The 22,307-nt window shown below is 37.4% G+C and overlaps 1 protein-coding gene across 18 annotated transcripts in view; it reads right to left on the bottom strand.

The window, feature by feature from the left end:
- NRXN1 (neurexin 1) overlaps nucleotides 1-22,307 on the bottom strand; it is a 728,426-nt gene that overhangs the window by 360,028 nt on the left and 346,091 nt on the right. For all 18 annotated transcript variants that reach the window (XM_075708526.1, XM_075708515.1, XM_075708516.1 and 15 more), the window contains 3 exons: nucleotides 20,045-20,167; nucleotides 15,135-15,516; nucleotides 14,420-14,610 (listed from right to left, as the gene is read on the bottom strand). In XM_075708526.1, the coding sequence (XP_075564641.1) occupies nucleotides 14,420-14,610; nucleotides 15,135-15,516; nucleotides 20,045-20,167 (696 nt within the window). The remainder of the gene's footprint in view (nucleotides 1-14,419; nucleotides 14,611-15,134; nucleotides 15,517-20,044; nucleotides 20,168-22,307) is intronic.

The raw sequence follows: 22,307 nt of genomic DNA, 5'->3' as shown, positions 1-22,307 counted from the left end.
ATCACCTCAAAAACAAAATTGTTTATTTCCTAAGTGTTTACCAAGGTTTGTAGGCAGATTTCATAGCGACAGAACTCAGAATGTACTAGCTATCATCACTACCCCATGTGGCTAATTTTAATCTCCCTCTTATCGGTATAAGTCACAGTCACACCTTTTCCTGGTTCTCCTGGCATACTTGCTTGTCGCAAGGGAGTGCAATTTAGCACTGTTTGCAATGGCTTACAGTCTGCCTGCAAGGAAATGGCCTGAAACAAACAAATGCCTATCAGACTGTGAAAAATTTTTAGTCACTACATACCAGCCCTAAAACTCAGCTGTATTTGAATTAGTGAAATGGAGATAAAAAGCTTAGGAACATGAATATTATTAATCTTATAAGCCATCCAACCAAAAGTCTTAGCAACAATTATGGCATCATGCACTAAGAAACCTCAAGCTTTCTCCATTCCATGTAGATAATGATATTAGACATAACAGATTAAAATATGGTGATCCACATGTTCCCACAAATGGGATGTAATTCATTCACAGCAGAAAAACTTCTGTATTTTTCAACCAGCTGAACTGGAAACAAAGTAAAAACTCTCATGATAAAGGTTCCTCATCTTTTTCTCAGGTGGAACATCTGGAAAGTAAAACCCTTCCAGGTTTCCTGAAGTTCTGTGCTTTCAGTCATCATCAGCTCAGAATAGAGAGATAATTCATCTCAATTGATTCCAATGGACTGAAAAGAGGGAAACTCCAATACTAAGAAAATCATACCTATGCTAAAAAGGTTAAACTGGTCTATTGGACATGACACATGTAACCTCTTTTTAAACCTCCCAACACGTATACTGTCCAAACAACCATTTCTATTCTGTGATAGGTTAAACCTTTAAAACTGCAAACTTTCAAATTGATCCCGTTAATTCCTAAGATCCATCCCTCAAGCATATTGAGATTGCTATATACAGTCATATAGCAATTGCCTGTTATGATGAACGGTTAGCAGAAGTCCAGGCCAGTGTGCCAGCATATGAACCTGAACTCAGAATATTTGCTCCTGGAAATATACAGTGGAGTATTTTCAAATAGGTATCATATGCACAGAAGTACCATAAAGTTGGGTCTAAATAAACTATAAATCTACTACTTACAGTTCCTTAAGACTACTGGTAATTAGAACTGATCATTATGTACTATTGAAAACACAGTTTCCACAAAGACACATTCTGGGTAATATTTTAACTTTGCTGATGTTCAAATAACTTCAGTTCTGCTTTTGCACTAGCTAATACATTACACTAATAAATATCATATGTATTGAGCAGCTATACTGACTATGAGACTTCACCTTTTATAAAACATATACAAGTAATTTTTATGACTATGGCCTAAACCTTCCCCAGATTTAATATCAAATGTGGTTTGAGTTTGCTGCTGATGGCATAAAAACACACTTTCTCTCAGAGACAAAATTTTATTAAAGGATAGGCTCTGGAATTAAACCTTGGATATTTTGTTTTTAAAGCTATTTAAATTTTTTTCACTTGGTTATTTTTTCATATCTGCCATCACAAATGTTTTGCATAGCTGCTTTTATTTCAGTTAATCCCGTTTCATTTTCATGTTCCTCTCAATGAAGAAGTAGTTTCCTACAAAACTCAATCCATTAGAAATTCAGACAAGACAGAATTGCAGAAAATGTTGTTAATGAAAAAATTTGTATACTGAATGTGCATTAGCAGAAAAATAAAGCTTCCTGTTCCTGCTTCTCCTAAAAGAGATCAGATGAATCAACATAGTATGACACAAATTCTCAGATTTTCTCCTCTTTTTCACTTATGTAAATACAGCTTTACTACTGGAAATGTTACACACTCTAAAACAGCATTAATCCTTTGTTGTGTATCTGCCTACTTACCCTTATGAATTGCATGTAAGTTTTTTCATTAAGTAAGGTATCACAGTTCATCAGATCAATAGTATGAGATCATGACACTATCTAAACTAGCTGCAGCCTAAATGCAATACTATCTCAATATTGCTACCACTGAAAACATGTGACCATTTCAGGAGTTGTGCACAATGGAAAATGCAATTCTTCTATTTATTTCTTTCTTTCAACAGATGAGCATTTTTTTAAATACATATAGAAAGGGATATACTTGTATTACAGTGCTAATCATAGTTTCTGGAATGAAAGTTTAGCTGTTACCTTTCATGCATATATCTTTTTCTGAAGTTTATTTTGATTTTTAAACATATTCCTGAAAAAGTCTCCATTTTCTTTTCATTACCAGCCTGACTTTCCTTAATTTATAAAGGAAAATAACCAATTTATATAAACCAGCTCAACTGGCATAAACAAAGTAGCAGGTAGTAAAGAAATGGGTGAGGGAATAGAGTGCTCCAAGATTTCTTCCTGATCTCTAGAGAAGCTTCAAATAAATCATGTTATTTGAGAGCAGGTACTCCTTAATCTCACATCTCTCTTCTTACTTATATTAGGAGTCAGGACACAGAGTTATCCCCTTTTATTTAGAGAGGAAGGATTGTTTCTTCTCTTCATTTTTCTGAGGCCAAAAAAATAAGTATGCTACAGTGTTTCTCACTGGCAGGTTCATTGCAGTTCAGAGGAATCAACTGGAAGGCAGCACTTTCAGAGCTATACCTATAAATCATGGCAATAATAGTACTGGTCAGTTATATCATAAGCACTGACAAAGAAAAGAGTTCAGTGGGTTTAATTTATATCTTTTACAGGTAATGAAGACCTTAATTTATTCCAACAGGAGCTTTCCTATTTACACCGGTATATCTCTTTTCTGACTTATAGCTGATTTGTGCTTTGAGGAACAAGTTATTTTAACACAGAAACAAATTGCTAGCTAATGAATGAACCCAAGTTCTCAATGTATTCATTATTGGAATCACACTTATGAAAAAACACACAGAACACCGCACAACAGTGAGTCACACACAACTGTTGGTGAAACAAATACTGCCAAATCCTTCTGTAATAACTCATCTCTTTTTATCCCAAGTCTCTACATTTCTTCAAAATAAGAACTTTGCAAATGCTAAACCAAAGAAATGTAAAATAAAAATTGAAGATGCTGTTCTATTTGTTTCTTTTCTGAATAAGTAGCAGAAGTATCTTATTATTTGGCACTACTAAGATTGCTGACAGGTCACCCCATAGACTTTCCTCCTTTCCTGATTCATGTCTGCACCCAAGAATTTTTATATGATAAGTGCTGGTGGAAAAAACTATTCCTTTAATTTAACAACTACTATTGTCTTCAAGCACTAGTAAATGTGTTTGTAATGGTAACAGCAACATGTAAATGCTGCCCAGGGAACAAGTAGTTTAACCAGGATATAGTTAGGCTTCTTTACTCTCTGTATGTTTTGTTGTACACATCCGGTGTACACGATTCTTGACAAGAAATGAACACCATTCATTCAAATATGGTTCTGCGTATGAATGAAAACAAAACAAAAAGGAGGAAATAAAACAGTAGAAGGAATTGTAGCTTGGCTTTTTCATAACCCATAAAGACAATATCCCTGGAATGTTTTTATATGGCTGCACAAAGGCACCTTCAAATCCATTACTCTCTCCAAAAGCAGACATTCTGTCCCTTCATGTCTTGTCGTGCTGCTGGTTTCAACTGTGCTTTCAGCTATTCTCTTAATTTCTCTTCCATTTTAGAAGAAGTTTCTCTGTCTTGTTTCTAATGTCACATTGTACTAAATCACTATTATGGCTAGGAACAAGAGCATTTCTGCAGTGTACTAAAGTGGTATTACTCCCCAAGAAAGAGATGAAAAGCCCTGGCATAATGTGGTGAGTTCTGAAAAGGCAACAGGCATCTCCGCAACTCCCTTATATGACATATGAAAATACAAAAGAACATCTGGCTGTGGTGAAGCCAAGGTGTCAGGCACACTTTTCTCCAAATATGCTACTTCAGAATGATCAATCATATAACAGCTTCTTCCCTCAGGCAGGCAAAGAGGATGAAGACTGCAAAGTCTGAGAAATACCATAGGGAAAGTCTAATCTCAAAAGAAAAAAGTTCTCACTTTCTTCAAGTCCTTCATGAAACAGATGATTTGCTGTTACAATATCAAGAGAAATCACTTTGTAGTATCTTAATAGTTGCACAATGAAGTACCAGGTGGAACTCAAGATAAGACGACCCACACAATCCCAACTTGGCGTATTTTTGAGGCAACTGAATTGTGAAAATAAATTAGTCTCACACAAGCTGAATATGCACTGACTTAAACACAACAGACAACATCCTGATCTTGACTCAAGGAATATTGTCTCAAATGAAAATGTCAGGTAGGCATCTAGATGCCTTTGACATTCAATGAAATATAGGAGCCTACTTGTCCTTAATGACCTTCTCTCCTCTCCAACATACAAAAGCACCTACCTACCATTTACTTTGTGCAATAGGCAGAGTGGTGACTTTTCTTTCAGATGCGGGATTTCACCACACACTTTAGAAAAGGAATTGGGCCTGAACAGCAGATAAGCGGTGATTCTAGAGTCTCTCCCCACTTTCATTATTCATGACTAAATGTTTACTTCTTGTTCCATATAAAAAATATTATTTGATCCTTTAAAAATGTTGATGAAATAAAATTGTTCTTTTTTGAATAAATCAAGAAGCCTGCTGTGATCATAACCCAGTAATAAATTGAAGGACAGTTGACAAAGATTTAAATGATACATCCACACAGCTTCTGCAGCACATACGCTCCAACATATGGCTTTTCAAATCTCCCTTTACAGTAGAGAATATGCACTTGCTGCGCATTCACAGGCCTGTTTGGTGCTAGAGCCAAGCATGATTGAATTTCGTCTACCACTTGCAAGGGCACTTGAGGGTAGACATGAACGTGTAAACTTAGTGTTTTATGCCCACTTATTCACTTCAAAGAGTCCATTCTGTAGCTTCAGTATTGATTTGTGGTTGAAGTCTTTTGGTTTTGATGTGATTTTTTTTTTTTTTTTTTTTTTTTGAGGGGGGGAAGTAGGCTTTTCAAGTATTTCTCCTGTTGGAGTGATGAATTCCATCACTTTTAGACTGTTTCTCACCTAAGAAGGGAAAGGGTGGCAAGTTACTTGTTCAGGCTCTGCTGAGTTATCTGTCCTTTCAAATACTTTGGGCAAGAGGCAGTTGTATGATGTGACAGGTGGTGCCTTCTGTCTTTCACATTCCCTGTACTGATAACCAAGCAAAGCAAAATGATTACAGGCAAAAAATGGAATTTATGGATTAGCAAGTCACTCTTTTGGGAAGGCATATAGAAACTGATCTTTTCAGCTCAATTCTACACTGCCTTCAGTATCTTCCCTGAATATCCCATTAAAGTTATTCGAAAAAAAGAAATCACCAGCACTGAAATGCTGGCACTGTGGGTTTTCTTTAGTCATTTATTGGCATATAGGACATATTGTAGTTATTTGTCAAGAGAATTTAACTTTGAAGATATTTTTTCCTCCCTTGCCTGATATTGTTCTCTTTACAGTTTCATTGTAGCACTGCACCCCAATCCACACTCATAGCAAAAAAGGCAGTGAGGGTGAAAAAGTACTAGAGAGAACTCGCAGTTGATGGGTGCACCACGAAGAGCACCCTACAGATTTCTCTTACCACCAGTTTCTACGGCAGTCCACACTAGAGATACACCTGCTGCTCTACCTTTCTCCAAGTCTCCCAATTGTATCACTCTATCATAACCATGCTACTCATAACGGCATTGAAGACTTTCCACACCTGGTACAAATATGCTTCTGTCTAGATACATCTTCTCATGCTGTTGCCATGCTGCTCACTGTTTCACATCTCAGCTCTGCCAGATGTGCTCTCCACTTCTGCATTCACCTCTTGGTGCTCAGTTTTCATTCCTTTTGGCTCTGTTCAGAACTGCTCGATGCTTATGCAAATAGGCTTACATTTCACAAGCAAGTAAAGCTGTGTGGTAGAAAGTGTGTGTGTGGGGGCAACAGCAATGACATGACAACGTTCTTAGCAGCTAAGTTTTCAATAGACAAAAGTAGATACTCAAAAGGTAAGTGCTCAAGTCTGAAGAGCCCTAGATTCCTTCAGGTTAAAATCCACCATTTCCCCAACAATCCTGTTCTCAAACAACACATATTCTCAAACAAGAAACAGTTACACAAAAACATTTAACATTTTCTTGACAATAACAATTCTTAGACTCCTAGCCACTTTATTTGGGCTCAGTATTGGACCCAATTCTATTTAATATCTTTACCAATGATCTGCATGAGGGGATTTAGTGCCCTGGGTGAGAGTGTCAATCTGCTTGAAGGTAGGAAGACTCTACAGAGAGATCTGGACAGGCTGGATCAATGGGTTGAGGACAGCTGTATGAGGTTCAACAAGGCCAAGTGCTGGGTCCTGTACTTCGGTCACAACAACCAACCCCATGCAATGCTTGGGGAAGAGTGGCTGGAAAACTGCCCAGTGGAAAAGGACGTGGGGGTGTTGGTTGACAGCCAGCTGAACATGAGCCGGCAGTGTGCCCAGGTGGCCAAGAAGGCCAACAGCTTCCTGGCTTGTATCAGGAATAGTGTGGCCAGCAGGAGCAGGGAAGAGATTGTCCCCCTGTACTCGGCGCTGGTGAGGCCGCACCTGGAATACTGTGTCCAGTTTTGGGCCCCTCACTACAAGAAAGACATTGAGGTGCTGGAGCGTGTTCAGAGAAGGGCAACGAAGCTGGTGAAGGGTCTAGAGCACAAGTCTTATGAGGAGCAGCTGAGAGAACTGGGGCTGTTTAGTCTGGAGAAAAAGAGGCTGAGGGGAGACCTTATTGCTCTCTACAACTACCTGTAAGGAGCCTGTAGTTAGGGGGGTGTCGGTCTCTTCTCCCAAGTAACAAGAAATAGGACAAGAGGAAATGGCCTCAAGTTGTGCCAGGGGAGGTTTAAATTGGATATTAGGAAAATTTCTTCACTAAAGGTTATCAAGCACTGGAACAGGCTGCCCAGGGAAGTGGTTGAGTCACCATCCCCGGAGGTTTTTAAAAGATGTGTAGATGTGGCGCTTAGGGACATGATTTAGTGGTGGACTTGACAGTGCTAGAGTCACAGTTGGACTTGATGATCTTAAAGGTCTTTTCCAACCTAAATGATTCTATGATTTCTCTTTGCTTCTTTCTCCCCTCCCCAAAGACTAGATGGAAAGCACTGGCATTGAAAAAGATTAAACAGATTTAAAACCAAAGCAGTCTGCTTGTCCAATGAACTGTGAGGGAAGTTGGTGATGCATGTTAAATGGTAAATAATAAAATCTAATTGCCATATAAATGCGCGTGGTAATCCATCTCCCACAGAATTGATGCTATGCCAATTACTCTGTATAAGGGGGATGGTTGTGGGGGAGAGGTGAAGCATTCAAGTACATCAAATGTCCTCCATTTCTCTGAGGTTCAACAAGGCCAAGTGCAAGGTCCTGCACCTGGGACGGGGCAACCCCCGGTATCAGTACAGTTTGGGGGATGAAGAGATTGAGAGCAGCCCTGCGGAGAAGGACTTGGGGGTACTGGTGGATGAAAAGGTGGACATGAGCTGGCAATGTGCGCTTGCAGCCCAGAAAGCCAGCCATATCCTGGTCTGCATCAAAAGCAGCGTAGCCAGCAGGTCGAGGGAGGTGATTCTGCCCCTCTACTCTGCTCTGGTGAGACCTCATCTGGAGCACTGCGTCCAGATCTGGGGCCCTCAGCACAAGAAGGACATGGACCTGTTAGAGCGGGTCCAGAGGAGAGCCACAACAATGATCCAAGGGCTGGAACACCTCTCCTATGAGGCCAGGCTGAGAGAGTTGGGATTGTTCAGCCTGGAGAAGAGAAGGCTGCAAGGAGACCTTATTGCAGCCTTCCAGTACTTCAAGGGGGCCTACAGGAAAGATGGGGAGAATCTTTTTAACAAGGCCTGTTGTGACAGGACAAGGAATAATGGATTTCAACTAAAGAAGAATAGATTTGGACTAGACATAGAAAGAAATCTTTTACAATGAGGGTGTTGAAGCACTGGAACAGGTTGCCCAGAGAGGTGGTAGAGGCCCCATCCCTGGCAACATTCAAGGTCAGGTTGGACAGGGCTCTGAGCAGCCTGATCTGGCTAAAGCTGTCCCTGCTCACTGCAGGGGGTTTGGGCTAGATGACCTCTAAAGGTCCCTTCCAACCCAAAGCATTCTATGATTCTTTCCTGTTCTGACCACTTTTGTACATTGTATACACCCAAAAAATAGACAAAAATCTAATGAAGGAAGAATTTTCATGGTGTAGTATACTCAGATTTCCCCTCCTACTGATATTCTGAAATCATTTATTCATTCTCTGCTTCAATAGCCAATAAATGCTCTTAGCAGAGCTTGTTTTCCAAACAGTGGAGAATTCTCCACATAAAGCTACCAAAAAGCTGAGAGGATAAGCATTGTCATATTTAATGTAGGTTTGCAGAGGGAAACTTTTTATGTAATGGCACCAACTTCTTGATCAAGACAATCACCTACAGACCCTGAGGATATTAACACAAAGCAGCTCTTTTGCAGAAAAGGACTGCTCAGTCAGAATACCAAGATCATGAGGACGGCAGTCTCATACCCACAGCAGCACATTTTGAAAGCAAGTTTAGGACATGCTTCTTGGCCAGGGGGATGCTAGTATTCAGTGAGATGTATTTACGCTAAATATTCAGAATTTTTGTAAGTTTTAAGAGCATACATGTTTCCTGTATTATCCTTAGCATAACTTTTACTCGTTATTCCACAAGGCCTTGAAAGAAATTCCACAATCAGCAATGGTAATAACCTGCATGCCAAACAGCTGTAGAAACGTAGGCAAATCTATACATTTGTATGTGTGTAAGAGACTGAAAAGAACATGGGAGAAGAAGCTGAAAGCAAAAAGTTTCTCTCACCATGGAATGATCTGAAAGACTACTGCAATGCTGTTGACTTCACAGAGCTCACCACAAACACTAGAGTATTTTCTTTAATTTTTATTTAATCCGGAAGTACTGGAATAGATTTTTAAATTTTTCCCTATCTCAATTTTGAAACTCTGGATACAATTTCTGAAGGCTTAGCAGTGCCAAAATTATTTTCACAGCCTGGAAGGCAGCATAGCTGTTTAGAAGCAGTATATGACAAGTCACAGAGAAAGGAGGATAAAGGAATTTGCATTAGACCAGGCTGTCCAATCTCTTATTGTTCATCTGCCTGTGTATCTTTGCTACACAGGAAGTCTCAAAGAAGAGCACTCAGTTTTAAGATCCTTATTTTTCCATCTGTACGGAGGCTGCTTTCCCAACACTATCAGGAAAGACAACAGCTGCATTTGCCGTTCTCTACTCCAACAGGTCATGTTAGAAAGATCTATTTACTGTTGACAGTATTTGGAACAGAACATTATTTCTCCATGAAGAGTTCACAGCCCACTGACAAGGTCATTACAATTAGCTCATGCATGTTTACTTGAGCAATTTAAGCATTAATACTCGTTCATTTGTACAAATTTACATTTTTATATAAAATACTTTTCTGTGCTTCTTAAAGCTTTGTTCCTTAGTAATAGAAATATGAAGGATCACTGCCATTAATACAGACCTTGTAATATACAGAAAAACTTATAATGCAGCAACAATAATAATGGACTCAATATCAAACAACAGGGACAAATATTATACGAAATTGAAATCATTTCAGTTTCCATTGCTGGAACAAGACATCTTGTTTATGATCAAGTCTAATTTAGCTCAGTTTTGCCTAGCATGAATAACCTACTTTGACAGGCAAATGAAATATCAATAGATTAAGTGACTATTACGAATCATCAATGAATACGCCAGGCCAGTAGATCTACTGATAATTCAGTAAACTGCATTAAAAGTTTACAAGGGTAAAATAATTGCCAAGTAAGTCTTTATGTACATGGAAGAAGTATATTTAAAGTGCATTTGCAAAACCACTGAGGTGATACCAGAAATTAACATTATTACTTTTCTTTCAGATGCTTCAGGCTAGGCTGTTTTCACATTATTAGAGAAAACGGCAAATTAAAAGGCGAAGGTATGTAGCAACAGCACCTATATCTCACAAAGGAAGCCAGAGGTAAGTGAAGAACTACAGAAATAAAACATAAAAGAGATCCAGACAGGATTTTTAAATGCAAGAAAGTTGATTCTGATGTATGCTCTAATATGAACAGCATTTTTTGAGGATGCAGTGATATAACAGCACAGGAATAACATAAGACTTACAATGGACTCTAAAATTTACATTTGTGAAGGACGTGTGTAAGAGAATAACAGAGTGAGACAAGTTGAAAGTATGAATATCAGTTCAAAAAAGCACGTCTTAAAGATGTATGAAATGCTGCACAGGCAGCAAAAAAGAAAATCAAAACCATAAACATTGAGTTGGGTAGGATTTTTTTTTTTTGTGATAGTGATTTACTTTTAAAAAGAAAATATCAAAATTAGAATGACTGCAGTTCATCCTAGAGGATATATCACAGCTAGAAAGTTTGGAATAGGATGGAATACTGAAGTACTGAAACTACCAACTCCTAGAAAAGTTTCTAACTATTTATTGTTAAACCTAAAATAATAGCAGCATTCCTTAGGTTTTCATTTTGTGAGTGTGATATTTCAAGTTTTCATCTCGATTTATAAACAAAATGCTAAAATATTTCAATTTTCTGACAGCCATTCTGAGTGGATTCTTGTAAGTTTTTGTATGTTTGCTGTTTAAAGAAAGCAGGTGAAAACTTTGGGGATTAAAATAGTGCCTTTATGTGTAGGAGAGAAGGAAAAGGAAGATGAAACCCTAATAGGTAAGTGGATACAAAGTCATGCTTGAGGATGTTCTTCTTCCTTGAAAGCAGATCATGTGTCTTCAAATATTTATTAAAAAAAAAAATTCTGACAGAACTCCAGTTTCCCACACCACAGGAAGAAAGTGTGGAGAGGGAAGAGACGTTACAGACGTAATACCTACAGTCTGAACAGAGGAGACATCTTTTCTTTGGCAACAGTGAGGAACGAAAGCACAAGTCAAATTCCACTTTCACTTGCATTTTTGTGCCTCTTCCAGGCTACTTGGACCCCTCAAGACCGTAAGAGCACAGCATCAAGTACAGCAAGAACCATTTCTCCTCCACCCAACTATTTTGGTCTGTGAAGTCATTGAATTGTAGCCATGCTGATCATCTTAGCTATACCGAAAGCAGGACAGGGAATCTGCTCAAGAAATACATGAAAGCAAATTTGCTGTGTAACTGAATGTTGGCAGGCTTGAGCTGCATTCCCTTTGCTGCTAACACTCATTTATCTTCACAGGTTATCTGCTAGAACTGCACCTGAGTACACTTTGCTAATTTTCTCTGCTAGGAAAAATAACACAGTTCTTGGAATCCAAACACAGAACTATTTTCACTCATTTATTTGTCTCCAATTTATAATTTACCCATCTAATTACAACAACAATTAAGCAGGAGAATTTAATATAAGTGTTTCCACAGGTTCCCACTCGAATCCACTGAAGTTGTACCAGAGGTTATGCAGGGAACCCATGTTTGTAATAATGGACTTTCTATGTTATATAGCCAAATCCTACTCCCAAAAGGAAGTGTAGAGTGGAAATTCTCTCCCATACTTTTACAGCAACTGTCTGCTTTCCCAGACAACTGGCATCCTGTGCAGGTTTTACAACACAATCTGTGTCATATCTTCATACTGAATTCACTGTGTATTTGCAAAAAAACTGGATATACTGATTTATCTTTCTAGGATTAGCTTGGATTTCAGCATCTGAAATCTGGTAACTCTACAATTACTCAGAAAGGCTGCAGATTCTATGTTATCCGTACACATTTATATTTCACCTAATGCTAACTCTGGTTACACAGAATTATTGATATCACTAGCTAGAAGTATAATTTTGAATTTGCTTTGTTGCTAGGGCTAAAATAATATAGGACAATGAATTAACCATAGCTGCTTGTATCAGTAAAGTGTATGAAGTGTTTATAGCATAACAGAGAGGTGTCACCACAAGAAACACAGACATAAAATAGAAAAGAACAAGCTACAGGAAAGCATTTCAACAGAATACAAAGGAAGAAAAAATCATAATGAAAGGCCATTTTTTTCTCCTTTTTAGCCTGCTGGCTAAAATGTATCAGCTTGAACTCCCCCCCAAAAACTACCAAAATTCTCATGATTATGCTGTGCCATATTTAAGGAAGCTGACCGAGCAAAATATAAGAGAGTACATTAAAAAAATAAAATGAAACATACTACTATGAGGAGACAGAGGTTGAGGACCTCTGTAGGCTAGACCAGTTTGAGAAAGATGCTTACTACATATTACTGTACTGAATATGTCAGGCTTGTTATTCGTTTACTAGCCACATTTCCTGGGTGGTGAATTACAGACAATCAGCATCTAACAGAATTCACCTTCCTCGCTTCAAATCTCAGTATGTTTTTTCATGCTCTTCAGTTTTTTTTTCCACTGGAATTCAAGGTTAGAAAATGCACTGGCTACGGATACAGTTTTACTTCAAAAGGGTAAAGCAAAAGTAGAATTTTCAAAGCGAAGAAAACAAAGGAATGTTGGATTTTATAGGTTATCCTCGCTGATGAGCTTTCTCTATGAATACACTGAGCAATGCCTTTAGTGAGATAACAGTGCCCTCTAGTGCCTTCATTAAGCACAGTTTTCAAACTTTCTTCCTTTTCTTAAATAGAGCAACATACCAAAACACCACATTCAGTTTGAAGATGATGTAGAATAAAATGACTGTGTTAACTTAGTTATCAGTTCTTAACAGGGTTACTTTTCCTATGCGTGTCTAATTAATATACTGGGAAAAAAACCAGATTAAATACATATACATACATATGTATATGTATAAAGTAGTACTTATTGTTGCAAAAAAGGTGAAAGAGCAAGGTGGATGCTTTCTCTACAACATCAAAAATAACGTTGAAATATTACACTACCTCAATAAACATCGACCATATTTACAAGAGTACACAAATGAGAAAGAATGTGGCACAAATTTCAAACACGCTTTTGAGAATAGAGCGTGAGCCATTCAAAAAGCTTTAATTTATAAACCAGGCATTTCTGATAAAGAGGCTCTTATTGAAGCTTATGACATATCAAGATACAGTTTTCACAGTCTTTCTTACAATCTTAATAGCACTTTCAAGTGAAGCAAACATGTAAAATATCACAAAATTCAGAATAATTACTAAGGTCAGCTCGTTATCTGTGACTCAGAGGTAGTTAAAAGAAAATCCAGCAAGGAATAAACTCTTGATGGAATATTAATATCTACTTTGAACTTCCTGGTTTTTGAAATATTATATTTTCTTTGACTGTTATGGAATTTTGTTTTTTCTAACAAGAACTTTTATAAAGAATGTTAAAATACACGATAGTTTTTCACATGACCAGAACATATATTCGTATGCCTGATTAGGTAGGCAGTATTTAAAATATATGTATACCTCCTTTCAAAAAAATACTTTCCTCTGATGCAAATTAGCTTTTCAGAAGCCCATCCTTACAACTAATACTATTATTTTAAAATATACATATGTATCAGTTTGGTTTACAAAAATGGATCTTAAGACTCTAGCTGGACCTATAAAATGTAGGTTTAGACCTATGAAACAAAGTTTATCCCACCCTGCAAGTGAAATTACAACACATTACATATTTAGGTGAGTATATGTTTATGGTTCAATACATCTGACAACTTTTATTTATAACTGATTCATTAGAGGACTGCCACATAAGACTGCTTTACTTGTAACATTTTTTACAATAACAAAATACTGCATTGTATTTATTTTTCCAACAAAAGGTAGGTTTTATGTGGAATACTGAACAGTGGGGGACAGGCCAAAGTGTTCCCCAATTCTCTAACACAGAAATCATCTGTTCTGCAAAGCCTTTGTAGTCATACTGTAAAGGTTGTGCTGTGGTTTCTGCATACCACTTATATAAGTTATGTTCATGTAAAAATCAAACCTTTTTCATAGACATTTTAGAGCTCCTTTAGTCCCCCAGTATATACCATAATTGGTATATATGGGTCACTCTACGTTCTTACCATTTGCTACTTTTTTTCCTGTGGCATTTTCACACATTTAAAGTAGTATCTAACTGTGCAGAACTACTACTAAACTGGCATTGTCAGGCTGACATAAAGAAAATGTCATTTGTTGTGATCATATTAATTATTATCAAATAAAATATTTCATATAGTATTACAAAATTATACTGTACTTTACATACATTATTTATTCAGGTTATCATTCTGTAATGACCCTCACTGTAGGTTATACAGGAATTACTGTACTTACTTTTGAGATCTAAATTTCTGGCTCCTGCTGTGCTCTGTGTTGTGATTTTAGTGTCAATTTTTACAGTGTGGAGATTGCTGATATCCCTTGATATCATCACATTATGCCACTGGTTGTCATTCAGAGGTTTATTAGAACTTCCTTTGATGAGATTTGCACCATTTCCCAAGTCAAACACATAGTGTAAATACCTGGGAAAAGAGAAAAAATTGGAAAAGTTTCCTTTTTCTTTACATAGCAAGGGAGCACTAATTAATATGTCTAAGGTTTCCTGTTTCCTTATACTCCTCAGTAGTGTTGGTAAAACCAGAAGACAGCAATGAATGCCAAATGGGGAAGCAACATTAATTCAGAGTAATCACCATTCATTTAGATGAGCTGAAATGAAGTCCCAAGTTTCTGGAAAGTAACGAGCACTCCATGTACCAACACATGCATACATACGTACAGAGAGAACAAGAGGAAGGCTATAAACTAGTACTTCTTTGTGGTAAACACTATAGAAGTTATACCTATTATTTACTTTCATATTTTTCAGGCATCTAGCTTCATCTGAAAGAAAAAGTCACAATAAAGCACATTAAATTTAACATGAAGAAACATTCATCAATCATAACTGTCCAGTCAAAGATTTGTGTCCTAAACTTTCCCTTGTATTTCTCCTGTATATATATTTCAAATAGACTTTTTTGTCATTATGCTAATCCATACATACCCTTTTACTAATTCAACCACAATGAAATCATTTCCATCGCCACTGTTATAAAGTATCAATCCATCCAGAGAAGTTGTTTTGAACTGGAAAAAAAGGTGCATAGACGTATATGCTTGTAGCGTGGCCAATGCAACATAACTCGCTTTTGTTTTAAAGGTTACAGGGTCTGCTATGATGTTCCTGAATCCAAATCTTGCATTTAGCTCACAATAATCGATGTCTCCATTTTTACATAAGTCAATGTATGCCATGCCATTAAATGTAAGACTCTGTAGATGCCCAATGAAATTAGAAGGCACAGAAGACAGGTAGCGCCGCTCTGTTATTATTCCTGTTTCTATGTTGTGGAATTCCAGTCGCGTGTGATCACCAGCCATTTGACCTTTAAATAGTAACAAGAAAACACATGTTAGCATCTGAAATGGGAGGTCAAAAAGCACACCATATGATTAAGTATCTGCATCAATTTTACACTTTTCAGAACGTGCAAGGCCAATTCTTGGCTCCAAAGAGGATTCTTCTAAATCCATCCAAACTTCTGGCAAACACCTGGGAGCCTTTCCACTGAATTCAGTACGTTTGTATAAGGTCAACAGCAAGATTTCTAAACTGAAGCACAATACCACAGTATGTATCAAACTGCCAACAAAATCCCTCACTTTTGTTACACTTAACCAGACATGGAGTTTTACTATAAGCAAGTGCAATTAATTAACACAATTTGAAGAACACAAAGGCAAATCTCAGAGCTAAAACTACAATGTCAGAGTTTCATGGAAGAGATGCATAACAGTTTGGGGGATATTACTCCATGTGTTTTGCTTAAAAGTGCATGATTCTGCAAGTGGAAGGAACGATTCCTGGTTAAGCTGTCTTAGACACATTAATGCTGGCCCTGCTGCAAAACCCTGTGCTGCAAGGGTGGACAGAGCCTTCCTTAAAAGCAACTAGCTTTATACCATGGGGGTAAACCATGGGAGAACGGGGCAGAGCCTAAAAGACGTCAGAAAGTCTGCAGCAAGGGTGTATACCAGCATCTTGTAATCCTGAAAATAGCAAAGGACTTGCTTACATCAGAAAGGTGGCCAAAACCAAGTCTCACAGCTACCTTTGAGTCTTTCTTTGTCATGCAAGGACTCCTGCACAGCAGAAAGCCTGAAAGTTGCTGACTGTATAGCTAATCTGAAGGAAAAGATCAACACTGCCAGGGTACACTGTATGCCAGTCAGGTAAGTTTTTAAGCTAGTTCTTAAATACCTTACCCAGCGCATCAAAATTGTGTCCTCTGAAGAGTTCCCTTTTCTAACGGAGCTTAGACTTTTTTCCCATGCGTATTTTAAAGAAGTAGGGCAGTACTATCACAAGAGTGATTCATTGTCACATTGTGTGGGTATGATGACAAAACAGCTTTTTATTACTAATCAATTTTGCCACTTAATCTACGTGTGTGTGAACAGGGAAAGGATATGGCAAGATGTAGATATTTGCGCTTTGCCCAGGGAGACGGATTCACAAACAGGTTAAATCACAGCACTGAGATACCAATACAGGTATTAGCGAAGTTACAGTGAAAATAGGTCTGCAAGCTTTAATACAATTAAAAAAAAAAGAAAACTGCTCTAATTTATGATAAATATTTACAAGCAGCTGGCTTAGCTTCAGGATTCATTCTGACCTAACTCTACTGATGTCATTGAACACCATCAGCATCTGGGATCTGCAGTCATACAGGCTGAGCACTGCAAGAGGCACCTTAATCCCCGAGGACAGCCTTTTTGATGTTCTTGTTTCTAAACATTAGTTCTGAAGATACCACTTCTCCTGATGTATTAGCAAAGGTGGGTTCCTCCTTGCAGTAATGAGTCAAGGAGCTGTCTTGAAAAATGACAAATCTGTAACTTTCTGCAAGGGCAAGAGCTGTAAATTGGATTGCAGCCAGAGAGCTGAAGATCATGTTTTAGAGGAGGAACATTATGTATTCCAGTCTTATATCACTTCAGATAGCATTGCATAAATGTCATGGCAAAAATCCACTAAGCTTTGGCCTGTAACACAGTACCCTCACTACCTTAAACGTGTTTCTTTCTTGAACATCGTAATATAAAAGTTCCAGAATCTGGGCTTACATCCCAAATCTCCCTCTAACATTTCAGTTGTAGAAACATGCTAACAGGACTTGAGATTTCACATAATGCTCCACAGTACTTGCAACTACAGCAATGAAGAGAAAGACTGCAGTTTGTGCTTACAAACTTGGATTGGGGGGTTTTGGGGGCTTTTTTTTGGGGGGGTTGTTAACTTGTCAGGTTGGCGCACAAAATGCATTGCCTGTTACAACGCTATGGGACATACAAAAGGCCAAGTGAATTTCTGTTCATAACCATAAGCTACGTATCCTTTCCATTATCCAACTGTAGTGACCTCCTTCAGTCCACTTTTTTTTTTTCTATACATTTCCAGCAAACAAAGTGCATCAGGGCTGCACGTATTTACACTCTTCTACGATGAGTAAAATTTTCAAAACCACCTGTATGACTTCCAATGGAAGCTAGTTATAATTCTGAAAGATATTATTTATCCATGCACAATTTATGCATTTGTCAAAGATAACTAAGCTCAGTACATGGATGAACAGGTGATATTTTATAACCTGTAAAAAATGGATAGTAAGGCTGAATTATTTAATGCCTTCCCCTCTAGCTTAACCTTTCTGGATCTGACGGGTTTTTTTCATGTGACATAGGAAATGGAATCAAAAAAGGAAAATACAATGCATGATTGGGGGAAGCTGGAATTTTTGGGAGAAAATCCATTTTTTCCTTGTGTTCCCATAAAATTATAATAATCTTTCACATGAATAACTACCAGGTTACATTTTAACCACATTTCTGATTGTTGGGACATCTGAAGAAAAGTTCTGAGCAGTTTAGAGCAAGAGCATTCCAATCTGATATGGCAACTCTTTCACTACCCCTTTAGGAAATTCCAAGCTACTACACATCCAAGTGCATTGTGTACATTTTACTTGCTACCAGATGAGAGTGAAAACTTTTTGTATTGCCAAAAAAAAAAAAAAAAGGCCACAGTGAATAGAAAATATAATATTCCTGGGATTAACAGCAGGTTTCCCGTGTTATCAGACTTTCAAGTTCCCCCTAGCTCCTTCTGTCATGCCAGTTCCCTCCTCACTGACGGAGGAGGCCACAGATGGGCCACACAGCTTGCTGCAGGGAGTTTAGGAAGACTTTGCTTGATCAGGAGGCAACTGAAAAGACTTGCTGGCTTTAACAGCTAGAACAGAATAGAGTAGTTCAGTTGGAAGAGACCTACAATGATCATCTAGTCCAACTGCCTAACCACTTCACAGCTGACCAAAAGTTAAAGCATGTTATTAAGGGCATTGTCCGAACGTCTCTTAAACACTGACAGGCATGGGGCATCGACCACCTCTCTAGGAAGCCTGTTCCAGTGTCTCAGCTATTTTACAAGACCATGATATTTGCTAGTAATTACAGTTATCCACAATGAATGGTGATTACAAGAACTTACAGTCCTGCATTCTTTATTTATTCCTTCACCTGACTAGACTATATATGACAGAAACCACCTGTTTTCATCTTAATCTTTCACATACATTTTGAACTTTTCCGAAGCTGTGTTGAGCAACTGAGACTGAACCCAAAGATGAAAACAGTACTTCTTGGTGGTTTTGTAACCTTTAGTATTTGTAAATAATCTGCTATGAGGAGCCCAGGAAATCTGCATTTGGTTTTAAACGCTGTATTTTATTCATATCTAAACTAGATCTCTACTAGAAAATGTCCCCAAAGTAGCCTTATTATTTGAGTTGCTAGTTGAAGCAGTGAGATGATGATATTTTTCAGTATAGTTCCTCCAGTATTATATATTTATTTTCACAAATGAATTAACAGATTTAGGCCATCTACTTTCTTGGGACAATGACCCAAAGCATCATCACATACACAGACTAAATTTTTGCTTCACTTCTGGAAGATCTACTGGTAATTTCTGATTGTAGAAAATATGTTTTTGCAGCTATATGAATACAGAGCAATTATTTTTCTACTGGTGACATGGTCTTCAGTGTTCTGCTGAAGTGAAAGAAGACTACTAAATTCCTTTTAAAAACTCATTAAAATTGTTACCTTTTTAATAAAGCTTAAAAGCAATGATAAAAGCTATTTAATACTACATGAAAACAAAGGAAAATACTAAATAGCTAACACAAAATTAGGCACATTGTATTGTGCAAGGAATCAGGGCCAGAAGCCAGGTCTGTTGCTATTAACGATACATATGTAAGCCTTACCTTTAACAGAAAAAAATCAAAGTCTTCTCTATTATGATTTCTGATAATATATACACAGGAATATATTTCTAACATCTGCTAGCATTCATGCCATGTTTTTTCTCCCATCCCAACTGCTATTTTAGTATTTGAGAAAAACCTGTTGCCTAATATTTAATTATTGATGAGAGCTGATGCAAGATTTAAAACACAACAGAATATCCTTCAAACGTTTATGAAATTCTTTCTTACAGCAATGCCTTAAGAGTTTAACCTTAGTATAAATTCAGTGTGTTGCCAAAAGCATTTTACTTGCCTTCTCATTAGTGATGTATCAAATGACTTCTCTCCAATTACTGTGCAAAAACATTCATTTAAGTCAGCATGGAGGTTTTCATTAATTTCAATAGCAATGTTAGAGTAACATTAATATCAAGTGTAATAATGCACAGTAGCAGTATTTCAAGATGCATAACATGATTTTTGATCTTACCCAAGAAAAGAAAAAAGCATCTGTTGCTTTCAGATAAAGGCATTTTACTTCTGTCATTTTTTGTTTTGTGTTTCCCCCCAGTAACACGGAGTCACAATGCCACACTACCTGTCATGGCCTGCTGGTCATCCACCATTAACTTTAAACTTTTTCCTCGCCGAACCACACGCACTGTATGCCACTCATTGTCATTGAGGTTATAGCCAGCAAAAAGGGTTTCTGGACCTTTGCCTGTAGGATATGCCAAACAGTCATTATGCAATCTTTAAATCAGTTTACATGTGAACCTCACAGAGAAAGAGAGACAGAGAGACTGGCTGGGCAAACGTTAAAAGTCACATTAAGCAAGAAAATTACAAAGTATAAGCAAACCTCAAAATATAGAGCTACTACGTTAAAAGACTGCTACTGTATATTTAACTATATAAATGTATTGTATATGCACATTAAATATGAAACAGGTTGTCATAAATAGGCACAGTCAACATGGATTTAGTTATGCAACTTCCAGTCATGGAAGAAATGGGATTACTGCAGCCAGAAGAACTTCAGCATGTGTTTACAAGACTGGATTCTTGTTCCTTCATGAAAAATAGTTTTGGGGAAAGGTACAAGTAGTAAAAGTGTGTGCATGTGTGTTATACTTTTCTTAATCTATGTCAGCTTCTCAGCCTATGTTTGTTTATTAAGGCTTCTCAGAAGATCATCTACTACCTTATCATCCAGATGACTCATTAATATTCAGATCCAGTACCTTCTGACGTCAGCGGACCTCCAAACTGTACTCGCCTTTTTCATTTAATGGATACCTTGTTTTGTAATCTGCTATTTTTGTAAGCAGTACAACAAACACTTTTGAAGCAAATATAATTCTGTGTATAGCACAATGTACTTGCAGTAACTGAAGTATTCACAAATCTAGGAAACAGGATATCTTTAATACCTAGGAAAAAAGTCTCTCAGAAGAAAACTATCATGGAAATCTTCCCTTGCACTGTTGGCCAAGAATAGAAAGAAAGAGAAAAATCGTGACTATGAACTACCATTGATAAGAGGAGGTGATTGACCAAGTGCTGGACCAATCAATCAAAGCTTTGGTGCTCAAACTTGAGTTATTGGACCTATGTGGTGACTGTTGAAAAGGTAAAGCTAATCTGCAACTAACAAACTACATTCTTGCAAGATACAGACCTCCCTGGCCTGTTTTTCAGTTCCTGTGGCATAGTAAAGGCTGCTGCTAACTAAGAGAGACATATAATAAAGTAACATTTGATATGAAAATGTTAGGGTTACACTGAGTCAGACCATTACCTCTACTATGTCTTTTCAGGTGACTACATCACATGTGTCAGCCTTCTTTTTAAAAGGGATACGTCACTGGCTCTGAAACTGTCCCACATTTCTTTTTGGACTCTTTTCCACCCAGTGCAGGCTAACTGTGATGGAAGAGGTCTATTAATAAATGGGTACTATATGACATTGTCTAAAACCAAAGCCTCTCTGACTTCAGGACTGCACAGAGGGAAAAAGCCATTAATGCTTGATGTAGCTGTTCAGCATATTGGACAGTTTTCATCTCAGACTTTTTCCATTTTCTATCAGCATTTTTTTAATTGTTGCTGTTTGATTGCCCTCCTTTTATATGCAATCTTTGTTATTTTGAGCATGTCAAGGGATCTCCATGAATAAAAATACTAGCTACAGCATCTGATAACATCATGTTGCTTTCTCTATGCCTCTGCATTGACAATAGGCTAGGAAATGTGCGCAAGCCCAGCAGAAAGAAATGTATACGTACTCACTGATGTCAACCATCTGAATTGTTCTGTTCCTTAAGTCTTCACTTTCTTTCACAAGACAAAGCCCAGTTTTACATAAAGCTTAAGTGAATAATGTTCTCTTTGAATACGGTGATGTAGATGCAGTGAATAATGCTCTTTAAACAATTTCTATTATTCTGTATTTTATTGGGGGTTTCAGTAGAAGCAATTTCTAACTAGATTTGGGAGACAAGGTATGGATTTGCAAAAAAGTTTAAGTGATGTGAGTAAAAATCTTAGTAAGAGTCAACAGGCCTATCTAGAAATACATCACTTACTATTATTTTAAACATGTTAGCCCTTCTTCATTTGTTAGTCCAACTCGTTTTTAAAATTTCTAAAGTAGCTGAACTACTTAGTCTCCCTTATCTATCTCACAACAGATCTCTAAAAGACCTAAAAGCCTGTGCAATTTTAATTTGCTCTCACATTAACAACCCTCTGTAGTGTCCCATTCATGTAGAGGTGCCTCAGTGTATGTAAATATCAAATCCAACTTTGTTGCTCACATTCATACAGGCAAATATATCTATTATCTTTTAATGGTTAGG

The sequence above is a fragment of the Pelecanus crispus genome, chromosome 3 (assembly GCF_030463565.1).
Source record: "Pelecanus crispus isolate bPelCri1 chromosome 3, bPelCri1.pri, whole genome shotgun sequence".
NCBI classification, from domain to species: Eukaryota; Metazoa; Chordata; class Aves; order Pelecaniformes; family Pelecanidae; genus Pelecanus; species Pelecanus crispus.
This window is presented reverse-complemented; position numbering and strand designations above follow the sequence as displayed.